This window comes from Aspergillus alliaceus, assembly GCF_009176365.1.
Source record: "Aspergillus alliaceus strain CBS 536.65 unplaced genomic scaffold BDW43scaffold_113, whole genome shotgun sequence".
Taxonomy (NCBI): domain Eukaryota; kingdom Fungi; phylum Ascomycota; class Eurotiomycetes; order Eurotiales; family Aspergillaceae; genus Aspergillus; species Aspergillus alliaceus.
The window spans coordinates 21,033-37,509 of NW_022474796.1; the positions used below are offsets into that span (position 1 = coordinate 21,033).

A 16,477-nucleotide genomic window follows, 5' to 3' on the forward strand; every position below is an offset into this window, starting at 1 on the left:
CAGCAGAACACTCGACGGCTGGATCTGCCAACTTGGTCCTGGGCTTCAATTCACACCAACTGTTACTATAATGCGTTTCCGTTTCTCCCAGATACCAAAGTGTCTAGCGTATGCGAGGTGCTCAAGCTCCCTACAGGCCCATGTTCAGAGACTGGGATAGTTTCGAAAGGACCCGCAGTCAATGCAAAAATGTTTCTCCAGAAGCTAGCATGGCGAAAAGAGAACGATGCGCTTCAGGTCAAAGTAAACATCAATAATGAATTATCCCACAAGGTCTTTGTGGATATTCGATAGTACAGCGAAGGCACTGTTGAATGGGAAAACACACAGGCAGACGAGCGTCTTTTCCACGGCCAAGATGTAGTCTGCATAGAGATATCCACAGTTATTCGTCCGTCATCTCAAGAGGATGTATATACGCGTGTTGGTCTCTCGGGGAGTGAGGAGGATGTGCCGTCTGACAGGAAGACACTTTAGTCCTTTCAGTCATTTGATGAGTTGGCTGAGAAGAGAGTGGCACAAATCATTTAACTCGACAACAGGTGTTTATTTGTCAATCTAGGTCTGTTGAACTATATTAAAATTGTTCTAGCGACCCCCCAACCCGTGGGACATGATGCGCACACTATAACAGTATAATGCCTTTCTTTTATCTCAGCAGCAGTTTTTGGATATAACAATACATAACTTTAGCTATATATATATATATACTAGTATCCTTGCCACAAACCATGTCCAGATTTTCTAGAAGGGCTCAAATTGCAAATCATCAATTCTCTTGGGCCAGGCTGACTCGCCCCTAGGATGTAAGATCATAAATCTTCTGGACATCCTTCAGTGTCGCCTCGAAATCAATATGCAGATCCTTGATCAGACCGTCGTGGAACCCAAACACCCATCCAGACACAACTGGGAATCCATTGGTCGCATACGACTGCTGGACAGCCGCCGTCTTGATGATATTCTGACACTGCTCGATAACATTAAGCTCAACGAGCCGGTCGTAGCGCGCTTTATTGTCGGATATGGCATCCAGCTCATCCTGATGGAGACGGTAGACATCACGGATATTCCGAAGCCAGGGGTTGAGCAGGCCTAGGTCCTGGGGTTTCATGGCAGCCTGGACACCACCACAGCCATAATGACCGCAGACAATAATGCGCTTAACGTGGAGATGGCGGACGGCATAATTGATAACACTCATGGCGCTAAGGTCAAGGTTGCAGACCATGTTTGCGATGTTTCGGTGCACAAAGGCCTCCCCGGGCTGTAGGCCTGTGACCTGTTCGGCGGGAATGCGGGAGTCGCTGCATCCGATGAAGAGATATTCAGGGCTCTGGCCCTCGACAAGCCTATTGAAGAACTCTGGATCCTTCTCGCCCTGTGTAGCAGCCCAGGCGCGGTTGTTCTCAAACATCTGCTCGTAGGTCTGCTGGAGATGCTTGGAAATTGGTTTTGTCTCTTTACCGGCCATGTTGGGTTTATCAGAGGAGCTGATCGGGCTGTTCTATTGTGGAGAGAAAACGCGCGGTCGTGAAAGAAGTCGTATGAAGTGAAGTCGAGTATATTGATAAGAGCAGACTGACGTCGCGGATCCAAGTTTCCCCGCTCCACGGCATGCTAGGGCTCAGTGGGTCATATTCCACTGACCAATGACCTTGCTCGAAACTTCCGCAGATTGAGCGATGCGCCAGGCTGATCGTCTTTCCAAGGCTGTGAAAATCCCAACTACAATCGAAGAGCACATGCAAGATCCCTATAGTGACGATTTTAGTCCATTTCTTGATTTCCATTGGCTTCTTAAATCCCTTTTTCCCCTTATGTACGTTCATTCCCTTCCCAAATCCTTGTCGCACAAGCCCACACCTAACAAATAATTGCCTCAAGGTACTCCAATGCTAGGATAGACTATATCAACAGAATTGGTCTAGTCTTTACATTAAACGGTACAGATCAGAGCCTTAAGCCTATTCTTCTCGCAGCCCACCAAGACGTTGTCCCTGTTGATGACCCCTCTAAGTGGACGTACCCACCATTTTCGGGGCATTTCGACGGTGAATGGCTCTGGGGCCGCGGAGCAAGTGATTGCAAAAATCTGGTAATTGGGGCTACTCTCGGTGATTGAAGATTTATTAGCCCAGGAATGGCACCCAACCCGTACCATCATGCTTGCATTTGGCTTTGATGAAGAAATCCAGGGGCAGCTTGGTGCAAGGTCAATTTCCTCCTTCCTTGAGCAAAAATATGGACAATACAGCTTTGAATTCATCTCTGACGAAGGTGGTATGGGTTTTGAAAACCTTGCTAATGACGAAGGGGACGATGACATGGTTTACGCCCTTCCAAGTATAAGTGAAAAGGGTAGTTTGAATGTTGTCTTGGATCTTTCAGTGTCAGGTGGGCACAGCTCTGTACCTCCGCCTCATACAGGTATTGGAATATTGTCCGAGATTATTTATTTCCTCGAAAGAGAAAAGCCTTTTGCGCCCCTCCTTGGCGAAACACATCCGTCTCGCCGAAAGCTAGAATGTCAGGCGAGGCACTCACCAAACTACGTTGAACCATGGCTGGCAGATATACTGCAATCCACCGACTATGCGTTTGCAGCAGAGGAACTAGCCTTGTCAAGAGGTCCTGAGTTTAGATTTCTGCTGCAAACATCGCAAGCGGCTGATATTTTTAACGGTGGTATGCAAGCAAATAATTTGCCAGAGAATATATCAGCTTCGGTTAATTATCGGATTGCCATGCATGAAACACCAGACACGGTTAAGTCTCGCGCTATTCAGATCATCACTCCTATTGCTCAGAAACATAATCTAACCTTATTTGACTTCGGGGATAACCCCACATCCAAAGGAAATAGCTATATACAACTGTCAACAGACAGGATTGAGCTGCGCCCAGCACCCGTGAGAACAGGCAGGGCACTGGATATACATGGGATTGATGAAAGAATTGCCATCGATGCACATTTGGAGACTATGGCTTTCTATTATGGTACGTCATTTTGTCGCAGCCAGGGATGTTGGGTTGTCTATGACTTTTGTTAATTTATTCTCTGAGGTAGAACTGATCCGTGCTTTCGATATACCGGACGACTCCAGCGAACAGGCTCATGATAAGTAGCTGACCATGGTGAATCGTTGGGTTGGCAGCTGGGAACGGAAAATCTTGTGGAATTTGGGATAGAATTGGAAGATCCCAATGCGCATCCCAGAATCTCAAAGTAATGCCAAAGAATAACTCGGGAGTTCGCTTTTTTGAAATAGTAAGGGATGGGATACCCAGGGCTGTTTTTAAGTTGATATTTAAGCGGGAATCCCTTCCTGTGCAGAAATCCGGATTTGGCGTCCTGTTCAAGCCCTACTGTTGAGGTGAGATAGGAAACAGGATATCAAGAATGGGATGGGTTGAACGGGTCCAAGATATCATACAGCCCTATCCCAAAATGATCTTGTATTATATTGTTACCCATATTTCTTGTGACATTTCCTGCTGCTGCAATTCATCTCTGTAGGTAACAATTATAAGTAACAGCAGAGAAATGCAAGCTCTGGCATAAGGGTTTATAGCTTGCGTAGTAATCATTCTCGAGTCAAAAGGCTCTGCTAACAGGCATAGCGAAGGTAATCAAAGCAGCACTCAAATTCATCAAAAAGTGATCCAGCATCTGTATTCACTGGTGTGTTATTTGCCTCAGCAATTTGAGAGATGCAAGTGCCTGAATAGCCTGGCCGATTAAGATTGTAGGGATATTGTAGTTAGTAAGAGACGTATGTTTAAAATAAACTCCTCCACCTGTGACATACGTGAATATCATTCCTGTTAGTGCTTCACCTCAGTGGGGCGAGCGGTTGAGCCTAGTGAGTACACAGGAGTGCTTACTAGATTCAGTTCCTCATTCATCCTTGGTGGGGTGTATGGTTGAGCAGAGCACAGAGTTGAGTGAGGAGATAACATTAACACAGGTTGAAGGTGAGAGCCATTGCATAACCCCACTAATACATTACCTGCTTAAGTAGGGTAGATCATGCACCAATTCAACATTGTTACTTTTAACTGTTGATAGTCAACCAGTTCAGTTTCAGCTCTCAGCCAAGCCTTCTTTTTTGACCCTTCTGATGGGACGCTTTTTAATCTACTATGGTACATGACATATCCAACAGTATCATTGGTCGCGTATCAGAAAACATCTTTAATATAGTTCCACTATGACAACATTGGTCATAGCCAGGCCACAACAAAAGGAGGGGCTGAATTAAGATATGTTTCCTGTGATCCACTCAAGACTAAACTGACCTGGCCTTGACACAGTGTTCCTATCGAGGTTGCTAGGTATATTGGGGGAATCTTACGTGTTGTTGTTTCCGAGGCTTACGCACTTCATATTCATCCTAACCGACCCTTTACAGGGCCCGCTGGTTACAGGGTCGGTTACATCATACACTTGATGTGCTGCTTAATGACCTTTCAAGCTAGCCTAGGCTTCGCCTGCGTGAACCTTAATGTAAGTTAAGCTTCTGTTGACCCATAGTCATGTGGTTAAAGCTAGACGGTGACCGGAATCCGGTCACCGGAAACGTCAATCTCAGCCGCAAAATAAACGTTTCTGATGTAATTGTCATTGGATAAGGTTTCAAAAGACTATATGTCTGCTCCCTAGCTATGTCCTGGGCTGGTTACTGTGACTTGGCCAGTCCATTCGTCGAGCAGGCGAGCCTTCACTCTGATGACTTGCCCAATGTCCAGACTTGATAGCATTAAGGTAGAGAGGCTGGCCAATACTGACTGATCCCCGTCCAATGCCGTGAAAAATAATTTATTGGCCCAGTGACACTCGCCCTCGAGCTCAAATGGTGTCTCGCCGACTATGTAAATTAGCTATCAACTGCTTTTATATGGACAATTTGTTGCAAGTTCTATGGAATTTGAAGGGGACTGGTATCGGAATAGAGAGAACTAAGAAATTGACTTTGAGCGCTCTGATTGACTTTCGTGCTGAGGTTGGTTCGAATCCGAGTAAGTGTAATTAATTGTTTGGTCGCTTGGAAGGATCGACAACCTTTGTGGTGTTTCTCCCAATTATTCGAAGGAAAACATCCGGATGCGGCTCATGACGTAATAGCAAAGGAGATGCTTAGTGTATTAATATGCGAAGTATTTAAAGCCTATCATGAATCTGATGAGATCCATGAATAATAAATAGCAAGTAATCGAAGGCCTTTATCAAAGCTACCTATTTCTCCCTCAGGCGAGCAACAAGTCTTGATAAGTTAGAGTCTTGCGACACTTTCAGAATGGTCTCTGTTGTTCAAACCCTGGTCACCACTCTTCTGCGACTGAAGGAGCTTTTATCTGTTTGGCTCTCTGGAGGGTCTAATATGCCAAACAATAACCAGACTGAGCCTGATATAGTTATCGTGGGTGCAGGGTTTGCTGGCATCACCGCCCTGTACCGTCTTCGAAAGTTAGGATTCAAATGCCTTGTTCTTGAAAAAGGCAGCGACATTGGTGGGATCTGGCATTGGATCTGCTACCCGGGAGCACGGGTGGATTCCTATGTCCCGTCCTATGAATTCTCGATGCCCGAGTGCTGGCAGGATTGGGAATGGACCAACAATTATCCCGACTATGCTGAAATGCGGAGATATTTCAATCACTGCGACGAGAAACTGAGCATAAGGAAACATGTCAGTTTCAGTACAACAGTCACCGGAGCACGGTACGACGAACCATCAAATACCTGGACTGTTGAATGCAATAATGGACAGACTGTAAGATGCAAGTACCTAGTCCTCGCCGTAGGGTTCACATCCGATAAAGAGCGATTTACACATCCAGATACGCACTTGTTTGAGGGTGATGTCTATTATCCCTACCGTTGGCCGGAAGATGGCGTCGATCCCAATGGCAAGCGTGTGGCTATTGTGGGTAGTGGATCCACCAGTGTCCAAATTGTACAGGACTGGGCCAGCAAAGCGAAGACCTGAACCGTGTTTCAACGGACGCCCAACACAGCCATCCCTGTGCATCCGAAGCCCTTCTCGCCTGGAGAGTACGCAACTTTGAAAAGTAAGTATGCAACCATGTTGGAAACCCGCAAAATATCGCCCTCGGGACTCGCGGACGCCGAGCCAATCGCGCGAACAACATTCGACGATCCCTTGGGCAAGCGACAGCGCACATACGAGAACCTTTACCAGCATGGCGGTCTCCAGTTTTGGGTATCTTCATACAAAGACATGATGTATGACGAGGCTGCGAACCGACAAGCGTACGACTTCTGGGCCAGGAAAACGAGAAGTCGGATCATTAGCCCCCGAAAACGGGAGCTCCTTGCACCATTGCAACCACCCCACCCATTTGGGGCGAAACGGCCGCCTTTGGAGCAAAATTATTTTGAACAGTTTAATCGGGAGAATGTCGATGTGATTGACGTCAAAGCAACCCCTATTTCCTCTTTCACATCGGATGGAATCATAACCAGTGATAGTACGGTCCACCGCGCCGATATTCTGGTCTTTGCCACCGATTTCAAGTCTGTGGTAACTGCTTTGACATCACTTGGGGTACAGGGCATCGATGGAGTCCTCCTGGAGGATCTATGGGCAGAGGGACTTCAAACTTATCTGGGAATAATGTGCCACGGATTTCCCAATATGTTCATTCTGGACGGACCACAGGCTCCTAGTGAAATGGGCAATGCTCCAACCAGTATTGAGGTCCAAGGTGACTGGATTGCAGCAGTGGTGGAAAAGATGAAATCATGCAGGGTAGTTGCCGTCCACCCAACTGTAGCTGCGATGGAAGAATGGAGGGATAAGGTCTGTACAGTGGCGAAGCAGAGGCTCTCCAGGAAGACAGGATCGCGATAAACGAGCCAATCGAAGAGCACTTCGTTCTGTTGTTTCGATTAGATAAAATCTAAAAAGCAGCTTGATGGCTTTCGCAACACCTCCCCTCCAGTCTTTCCGCAAGATTACAAAGTTTCCTGTACATGGAGAGACGTATAAATCCTCCATTTATGCGGTCTTAGCGGCTCAACACTGGGTGCACTTGTGGATTACCTGTGCTAAAGAGGACTGAGAATGGAAAATTGGCGAGGGTCAAGCCGGATTATGTGGGGACTCCAGATATGGAGAGTGTGCATTCCTCACAGCAGCTATTATGATTTGCACCCAGTACGTAGCTAGACGTGAACCTAGTTGTCCGGGTTGCAGATGATAAGGATAGAACCCTGATCCAATAACACAGACCTTACAAATCTCCCAATGCTGGCGTGTCTTGCGATGACAGTGCCAGCCGTCTGAGTACTCTTCTTTTTTTTTTTTTTTTCATTTCCTATATTTTTCTCCCAAAAGAAAATGAGCGGCGGGCTCTGTCCGTATTGTTGCAAAAGATGTTTGCAAAGGCCGAAGACGGGGTATGGCATTGAAGGCAGAGAACCGTATTCGCTCACACTTTTGTTGGACAACCCTACCAACCCTAGTTGCCACAAGCCGTCATCAGAATCTCTTTTCCTTACAGACGCTCTCGGCGGGAGACTTTGATCATATCCGTGGAGTGCCGCTGGGAAGGTAGTCGTATTTAACACCTTTTGCAGTCAGATATATCTCAACGCGTTCAGCGTAGGGTGACGCGACTTACCAATCTGTTAATATTAGCGTCATATACAAGAGAAGCACCCTCGACAACACCCATCTGGAGAAACGGTCAGCAAGACAAATCAAATTTTGCCAGAGACAGAGGAAGAACCCGCTTACTGAGCCAACCGCCGCAGACAGCATGTAAAGGATAATCGCCCAGCTTCATTGTGGCTTGATGCGTCTGAGGGAATTCTCTGGTAGCAGCATGGCTTACACGAGAGATATATAATTATTGAACTGTCCTGCAGTAACCATTATCCCGGAAGACCGTTGTTATTAGAGCCTAGCAAAACTTACCTATCGTTCAGTTTCAACAGGCCCGGACTAGCCCCGTTGACAATACCCAGGGTCCCCAACAGGCTTTTTCCTGAGGGTAATCAGTGGTCGGGTTAATATCAGGATGGCCAAGGAAGTGCTTTGCTATACAATGTCCGCAAAAAATGTCCCCTATTGCTCACGGGCTCCGTTATTGGCTGGACGCTTTTTCATCTTGGCATTAAGTGGTTACTAAGTTGAGCGTAGTTTAAGGAAACACGGAACGGTTGACCATCTGCTAGACCCACCAAGCTATACAATATATGTGGCGGGTCAATTGGTTCAACCACAGCATTGTCTGGCAGTTGCGCACCAATCAGTTTATGATACATCAGATGCCAATAAAACCGCTTAATGTATAACATACATGTGCTTATTCCCGGTCACTGCACGTCAGTCCTCCATTGCGTGTTATTGGGATCAAATCTACTGCTTTCTAAGAAAAGTGGGTCTCAGAGGGCCAGGCTTCCTGGACATAGTTTGTTGCACGAGTCCAGTCCTGATCACTTTAACATAGTGATGCATTGTGCCAGTCGTGAAGGATGCTGCTGTCCACCTGAGGATCCGCACCTACTAAGGGACTGTTGTTGAATTTTTTTAGATGTTGCTACGACGCAGTTCCTTCCCATTTGCTCATTCAGCTTCATACGGTAGAGCTGGCCGTCAGTACCCTTGCTCGAGGCGATGGTGCTAGGAGAGACCTCCTCTCATCATGCTGATAGGAACCATTTAAAAAGTGCCGCCTTTGTCAAGCTTCCCGGACCGAGATACCTAAATCTCCATATTACACTCTATGAATACCACTACCTGAATCTGTCCGCTGACCTAGACCCTTTCTCCAAAATCTCTTCGTCCTCATGTCATAGTTCAAATGCCGGCGAGATGTCAAGAATGGTTCCGCTGTTTCCACCGACCTAGACAAATTTCTCAAAAATCTCTCCCTGCTCGTGTATGAGTTTAAATGTCGTCGAGCTATGAAGGCGATGGCCGGCATAGTCATGGAATATTTATTAATTAACGGGCAATCAATTAGTGAAATTTGGTATGTATTGCTACCTTATATTATAATGGAAATAGCGCCTTCGGAAAGTACTCAAAAGAATATTTTGATTCTTTGTATCGACATCTTAAGGAGAAACGTCCTCATTTGTTGGCGGCGCTGACAAGTTGCGTGGACATAGAGGATGTCCTGGAAATCGGCCGTATCCCGATGGCGCGGGCATCGGCGAATTCGTTGAAAGAATGAAAGAAGCCTTGGCAGCAGACCGGGAAGAAGCCGCTCAGGACAACTGTATTTGGGCTTCAATGGAATGGAGATGGCAAGAGTACGCAAATCGAGCCCAGTAATCAGGGAGAAATGGGAAAAAGCAGCGCCTAACGGCACGGCTGGGAATCAATGGGTGCAAAATTACGGCGAATCTGGATTTGTGCCAATGCGTTGGCAAAAGATCTATAGTGCATATGCCATGTGCCACTGACGAAAGGTAAAGGACGGCCCTTTATAATGCAACTGTACTATACTTGATTCATCAAATTCATTTTCCGGCCATCCTATTACAGTGACCTCTGATGGCAGGGAAGCTGCTGCAGGCTCACTTTTTCGATACCTAGCATTTCCCTCCCACGATCATTCTCGGTAGACCTTGTTTGTTAATGTGAGGATAATCTTTGATCATACCAGTGTCAGGAAATGGTAGTGGAACAGCGTGCTGAGGTCAATGTCCTACTGGCATCATTGTTCTGAACTGTTCACTTTGAACTGCTCTTTTAGAAGTATCATTCTTAGACATCAAGGATATTAGATCCACACTGTCAACAGAAAGAATAAATGCTCGGATGCACCACAAAGAGTAGGATCAAACAATATGCAGCATGTCGTTTCTCAGCCCTCATTAACCCAAGAGATTGTTATCTGGTGCAGATAAAACCTCCGTCTATCACTCAAGTCATATTTACGTTATGCTAGAATAACATGTGAAGCATACATAGTGACACTTTTAAGTAACGTCTGTTTAACGGCAGCCGGAGACATTAGACCAGAACTTTGCTGAAGTATCTGTCCAGACTTAATGACAATTTGGAGCTACTAGCGACAGAGACAAATCGTCACACTATCTAAGATTAAACCCTTCAAATGTCTGCTATAATCATGTAAAACTCCTGTTATCGTGTGCAAGTCCTACCTAAAGCTAGGTTAGTACTCGAAGGGAGCCGACCGAGGGGTGAAGCCGCGACGGAAATGGCGCGGGAAGCTCCCTCATCTGCAGAGTAGCCATAGTAGACAGTCTAGTAGCATATTGAATACACTGATTTATGCATGGTTTTCAACCTGCTCTATTTTGCATGCTAGAGTCCACAAGTTCGTGCTACCTACTGCTCCCTCCGCTATTTCAAAATTGGCGCGGTAGTGGGTTTTTAACAATATATAATGACCATCAAGCCAGATTCAAGAGGAAATGACCATTCTCTCTGGATCAGGTTCAAGTGACCTATCATGGTTAGATTCTCACCGCAATGATCATCATGGGAAGATTCTTAAAAGTTATAATGCGTGAGTAGCCCTTGCATGTTTATATAGGAGTTGCACTAATGAGCACAGCCTGGCACCATAGGGCTAAATTAAAAAGCCGTGAGAAGTGAGTTACTCAGAAAGATCCTCCCAAAAAAAATTCCCTGCTGTAGGAGTCAGAATAAAGTGCTCCCAGAACTTTTAAATGGATCTGCCCCCCAGAACCCTATAGTCAGATGTAGACCAGAAGATTTTCTATCTAGATTGGGCACTGAGGCCGCAATGGGAGGTAGTAATTGATGGGGTTCTGACCAGACGTGGTTTCGAGCATATCTATATCCATAAAAAGACAGGAGGGTTGTATGAGGATGTTGATTTGATTCAGCATCGAGGGTATTGGGAAGACATAACTGAGGACATGAGATCCCAGCCATGGCGCAATTTTACTAGCCAATTCCTCCCATCTGGACGTGCGTTCCTATGGTGAGCATCTAAGTACTATGTACCTTGTTTATATTTAATGTTCAACATACATGTGATCTTTCTCAGTTCAAATAAAGTTTAGCTTAACAACTACCCTATTACATCCTGAATAGGATTCTGCTAGCTCCTTCTGTTGTGATCAAGGGGAAGATCTTTGCCTCTTAACGAGCATTTTTCGTGCAAGCTGAATCCAGTGGAACTTCCTTGTGGATAGGTTTTCGCATGCTACTTCCTTTTTAGTTTAGAGCCGGTGAAAGTTTGAATTCAGTAAGATATTAAGGTATGTTGTGACTATAACATCATTGGAGCTTGACTTACTGGCTGTTCTAAATATGTGTAAGCTGGCGAGGGGCAGTAGAACTACGCCCTTCTTACCTGTTTCGCTATAAGGAGCTAACCATTGTGGTCAAGTCGATCTCTTCCGGCGACATTGTTAGCCACCCACACACGTCTTGCTACCAGGACAGTCATTTACAAACCTCAAAGTACTGTCTACTTTCTTTCTTGGCTACTGTCCATCAATGCAGTTGACCAAGTTCCAGCCAAGGCCTATTATTTGGCAATCTTCTTGTGGGTTTCACTATTGAATTATGTGCTCTTCGGAGTTCTGTCGAGAGCGGCCCTCTAATGATGTCCATAAATAATAACAGTGAGATAGCTTGGCCTTTTAGACTACTGAGCAAGGTCTGCGGCGAGTTGTCAAAGTTGCATTGTTAAGACACGTATCATCCATCTAAGCTTCAGTCGCTCGTTATGGGGTATTGCCCCCAAAACCCATTTCACATATAACACTTTCAATCGGGAACAGCCAGGGAATACATCGTGTAGCAGCGCATTGACTGCGAAATGTTATGAACCACTTAATCCTGCGCACTAGATTAAGGTTCACTTCTTCCAAAGTGCATAATACTTGGTAAACCTTTCAGATGTTAGCGGCTACGCTCCGAACGGCAATAGTGACAATGATCCTCGGGTCGGCAACATCCGCTGGGATGAAGATATTTCATTATGGCACGAAAAGAAGACACCTTGATAAAAGATCTACGGTGGAATCCCAGCACTGAAATGATTGCGTGACTAGGTGACTACATTACCAATGACTGTTTTTTAAACAAATAGGCATCAAGAGCAGCCTGAATAACAAAGTGGTGGTTCTTAATGATACTGCACTCTACACTTAATGCGTCAAATCATTTTCTGCCCATCTTACCATGCACAGCTCCATTTGTGATCCAATTTTCAAAGTAAGTCCCAAATTAACGAGCCCAGCTTTTGCATTTCTGCGGCCTTTGACTCTTTCTTGGCGCCTCACCACACCCGTGCGCAATTGTGCTACATATTGAGAAGGCAATAACCGCCCTCCGGGACCTCTTGGGAAGAGATCATAACCGTGATGAAGGTCCAATGTGAGCCAAACGATTCTGTAATTGGCGCCGCAGGATTTTCCCACTAACGCTCTTAGGGATGGTGTCGATGAATCGGATGCCACCACGCAGGCGCTTGTGTGGTGTAACCCGCTCATTAAGCCACGAATCAATGCGTCGAGCGACATCAGATAGGCATCGTGACTGGGCCGACTGCGTCAAAACGACAAACGCCACGGGCAACTCGGTCGCCTGATCCTCCGCCCACAGCGCTGTGACGGCGCAATCGGCAATGTCTGGATGCTGTAGGAGCATACCTTCGAGTTCGCTAGGAACGATCTGAAGGCCCTTGTACTTGATCATCTCTTTGATACGGCCTTGAATAGTCAGATATCCCTCGAGATCGATAGTTGCAATGTCGCCCGTCCGCAGCCATGTCACCCCGTCCGTATCCGCATGAAACAGGCCGCGCGTGGCCGCCTCGTTCCGATAATACCCTTTTGTCACATTGGGGCCCCGGCAGAGGATCTCGCCCGGCTGGAGCGTGCCGTTAGCGTCCACCTGCATCACGTCCTGCAGTGTCTTTGGGTCGACCAGGCGAAACTCCATGTTTGGCGCGATGCACCCGACAGTGTGACGCCGGTCAATACGGTCCGGAGGCACCCCAGTGGCTAAGGGGCTGGTCTCGGTCATACCCCAGGCCTGGTGACAGTGAACGGTCGTCCCATAGAGCGTGCGGAAACGCTCCTCCAGGGCACGGGCCAACTCCCTGCTCAACGGCGCTGCCGTAGAAAAGATTCTCTTTACGCTGCGAATGTTATACTTGGGAACAAGGGGGTGATTCACTAATAACATGGCAATAGGCGGTACTAGTGACAACTCGTCTGGTTGAAGCTGTTGAGCATTACGCAGGAACACATCTATGTCAAATCGTGGCAGGATGGCAGTGGTCGTCCCCCGCAGCATCCCGCCACAGACAACAGTGCTGATGCCGGAAATATGGCTGAAGGGCATAAATGCCACTCCCGTGGGACTGGGCGATATTCCCCGCAGGTATAGCGCACTCCACTGTTGTAAATTAGCGGTTATGTTGTGATGGGTGATGATTACCCCCTTGGTGGGCCCTGTCGTCCCCGAGGAAAAACAAATGAAAGCAGGGCGTTTGTCGAGCAAGGCCGGCGGGGTCATTAATAGATCCTGCGCCGGACTGCTTGCAACCAAGTCATTCACGGTGGGCATCCCACTCTCCCGTGGTGCATCCCCATCTGCCTGGATGACACACTGGACTGCAGTCCCTTTGATGGCCTCTTTCCCGGTGGGCATCAGGGATGAGTGAATAATGAGATACGTGGCCTGCGTAATCTGGAGCTGGTGTCGGACCTCATCAGGGACCAGGGAGGCATCAGAGGGCGCTACTGTGGCACCACAGCCTATGATAGCGTAGCAAATGATTGGGTACTCGATAGAGTTCGGACTCATTACGGACACGATGTCATCCGGCTGGATACCCAGATTCCGAAGGCCACAGGCCAAAGATCGTGTTCGGTGGAGAACATCTGCGTAGGTGTGGCTGCTTCCAGAAATCGCATCAATAAAGAGTGCCTTCTCCCTGGGGCTGTTGTATGGATTTGAGAAGAGAAAGGACACGAGATCCTCGTTGCGCAACTCCACGTCGGGAAGGGGTGAGCGGTAGATGATATTGGGCATACTTAGAGGACGGGCAGACCACCGGTCCGAGAGCAGCAGGCATGTACGGGTGTAGGATGATTAGTACCGGGGTTCTCGGTAGTTGTCTTGTATATCAATCATGAATATGTTACGCCTAGGGGATGACGTAACCTGAAGGGAAACAGTCGTTGACCTCATCCTATTCTCGCCCCATTCTTTACCGATATAAGGCGGATGTGGGTCATACCGTCGTTGTCAGGTTACAGGTCAGCAGCCCTCGTTCAAAAGGTCGGGCGCCCCGAAACTGGTCATGTGATGTACCTAGCGGTGCACATGCCCAATACCGCTTATGGTTTATATTACGAGGCTTCTAAACTTTTCAATACATGACATATTCTATACCCACTATCTTAAGCTACAAGTTTTAAGCATTTATAAATCATTTATTTACTACTGCTTAACTACTTGTTAACTGCTTACTATAATTTATAAATTTATATTTTATAACCTTATCTATCTTTCTAAGAGCTTGTTACGCCTGGGTATTCGGGCAAGAGCTCTAGTGTGTTAGCTGCCTTGCGTTGCGATACTACCTTACCTAGGTAGTGAATCTGAAGTGATTCCAAGTATGACCCTATCCAGGATCCAACAGTATGACCTAATCTGAGGTCTAACAATATATAACAATATTCTGCAAGTAACTTAAGTCCAAAAGGCCAGGCCTACTAAGTATATATACTTAGTAGTTAAGAAAGTATAAATAAGTTAATTACTAATATAATATTAAAGATATATTCTAAATAACAGTTAGAATTAATTATAAAGAACTAAGCTAAGTATATAAATAAGTATTTTTATATATTTCTATCTTTTATATTACTGCTATAATATATTTAGACTTGTTAGGCCCAGCCCACGAAACCCGGCCCAACCCGGCCCAACCCGGCCCAACCCGCCAAGTAATGGGCTGGGTTTGTGTATATGAAAGTCCATACCGGGCCGGGTTATTGACTATCCCAGCCTATAGGTCAACGGGTTAACCTGCAGGTTACCAAGATATAAAATATAGTAAATATATTATTTATCTACAGTGATATAAATAAATTACAGTATTAAGAGACTGTATTCTATCAAGAATATAAATCATTACTCTACTAGAAAAGGATCTATAGCTGTAGGCCCCCATGGGTGGTTCACATGTATATATTTTGACCTATAGGTGGTTTGCATACTATCTTGACCCGGCCCAAACCCAACAGGCTGGGTTGCAAAACCTGAAAAACCCGGCCCAACCCGCGGGCCTAACAAGTCTACTTAGGCCTGCAACATATGATAAAAATAGCATCTCAAGAATGAGATAGAAATGTATAGAAATGTATAGATCATATATAGAATGATTGGGATTGCATGATATATCATCACATGATGTTGGATCATGTGACCTCCAGTTCAACAATTACTTATATAAGTAAATATCTTTTAGTATTTTTTTTTTCTGATACTAGTATCTAGTCTCTTAATTATTATATTACTAGTTGTTGAACTGGAGATTACATGATCCAACATCATGTGATGATATATCATGCAATCTCGATTGTTCTATATATGTTCTATACATTTCTATCTCATTCTTGAGATGCTATTTTTATCATATGTTGCAGGCCTAAGGTCTACACCTATTCAACATAAATAGGCCTACATTTCCATCCATTCTACAGACCAGATTGATTTAGATTGATTCAGATTGATCAGATTGAAGCAGTTTAGTCAATCTCATTCTATTATTCTATAGTCATGCCTATCTAGTCAATTCATTCTATGGGTTTTACCCGATATCTATCTATCTATTATCTATCTTATCTCTTGATCAATCCCCTGATCACATGCCTAAGGATATCTAGGCTATCAATACCCTAGATTTCCAACAATTAATATATTATATTATTAGTAAAATATCTTAAGTTCTGGACTTTACAAGAATTGAGCTAAGAACTAGTTAATAACCAGTTATAAAATAGTTAAAAAGAGTTTATAAATTACTTTATATATCTAATATCAGACTGGGATTTCTTATCTGCTTAATAATTTATCCAATCCCTCTTAGTATTAACTCTGGTAGCTTATATAGAGGAGGAGAAGGATATTAATAAATCCTATATAATATAAAGATAACAAAAGGACAATATTAAATATTAACTGGCACTAGTGCAGTAAATATAATATTACACTTTATATATTCCAGTTTACCAGGTCCTTAAATATGATCAAAATCTATATATTTATAAATCACTTAGCAACTGCTTATCAAGCACTTGTTAAGTACTTACCACAATACACTTCTGTCTTGATATTAGAGGCTTAATCACTCTGTATTCTTCTTGAGATAATAAAAGCAATTTATTAAATAATTACTCCAAAAAGTCAAGATCAATAGAGATATGGCCTTTTACTGAGCTATAATAGTACTTTTATAGAAAGCTTGATAATAT

General features: G+C 45.1%; 4 protein-coding genes across 4 annotated transcripts; 2 read left to right on the forward strand and 2 right to left on the reverse strand.

Annotated features, from left to right (window-relative positions):
- Window positions 1-522: 522 nt before the first annotated feature.
- Window positions 523-1,558, reverse strand: BDW43DRAFT_295365 (carbonic anhydrase). The gene has a single exon (XM_032044054.1). It carries the CDS (start codon window positions 1,472-1,474, stop codon window positions 800-802), a length of 675 nt encoding a protein of 224 aa, XP_031893773.1. The 5' UTR covers window positions 1,475-1,558; the 3' UTR covers window positions 523-799.
- Window positions 1,559-1,728: 170 nt separating this feature from the next.
- BDW43DRAFT_28928 (uncharacterized protein) lies at window positions 1,729-3,424 on the forward strand. The gene is made up of 3 exons (XM_032043377.1): window positions 1,729-1,822; window positions 1,888-3,000; window positions 3,071-3,424. Exons 2-3 carry the CDS (start codon window positions 2,166-2,168, stop codon window positions 3,127-3,129), a joined length of 894 nt encoding a protein of 297 aa, XP_031893774.1. The 5' UTR covers window positions 1,729-1,822; window positions 1,888-2,165; the 3' UTR covers window positions 3,130-3,424.
- A 1,960-nt stretch (window positions 3,425-5,384) lies between these two features.
- On the forward strand, window positions 5,385-6,883 carry BDW43DRAFT_318232 (flavin-containing monooxygenase; the record flags this gene model as incomplete). The annotated part of the gene is made up of 2 exons (XM_032048672.1): window positions 5,385-5,934; window positions 6,022-6,883. The coding sequence occupies 2 exons, from the start codon at window positions 5,385-5,387 to the stop codon at window positions 6,876-6,878; spliced, it is 1,407 nt and encodes a 468-aa protein (XP_031893775.1). The 3' UTR covers window positions 6,879-6,883.
- A 5,029-nt stretch (window positions 6,884-11,912) lies between these two features.
- BDW43DRAFT_28955 (uncharacterized protein) lies at window positions 11,913-14,378 on the reverse strand. The gene has a single exon (XM_032043399.1). The coding sequence runs from the start codon at window positions 14,025-14,027 to the stop codon at window positions 12,339-12,341; it is 1,689 nt and encodes a 562-aa protein (XP_031893776.1). The 5' UTR covers window positions 14,028-14,378; the 3' UTR covers window positions 11,913-12,338.
- Between the last annotated feature and the right edge of the window lie 2,099 nt (window positions 14,379-16,477).

Excerpts from the sequence above, each read along its gene's own strand:
- BDW43DRAFT_295365 (XM_032044054.1), bottom strand. The coding sequence starts at position 1,474 with ATGGCCGGTAAAGAGACAAAACCAATTTCCAAGCATCTCCAGCAGACC.
- BDW43DRAFT_28928 (XM_032043377.1), top strand. The coding sequence starts at position 2,166 with ATGCTTGCATTTGGCTTTGATGAAGAAATCCAGGGGCAGCTTGGTGCA. Across the intron at positions 3,001-3,070 it reads GACTATGGCTTTCTATTATG|AACTGATCCGTGCTTTCGAT; the intron begins GTACGTCATTTT and ends TCTCTGAGGTAG.
- BDW43DRAFT_28955 (XM_032043399.1), bottom strand. The coding sequence starts at position 14,027 with ATGCCCAATATCATCTACCGCTCACCCCTTCCCGACGTGGAGTTGCGC.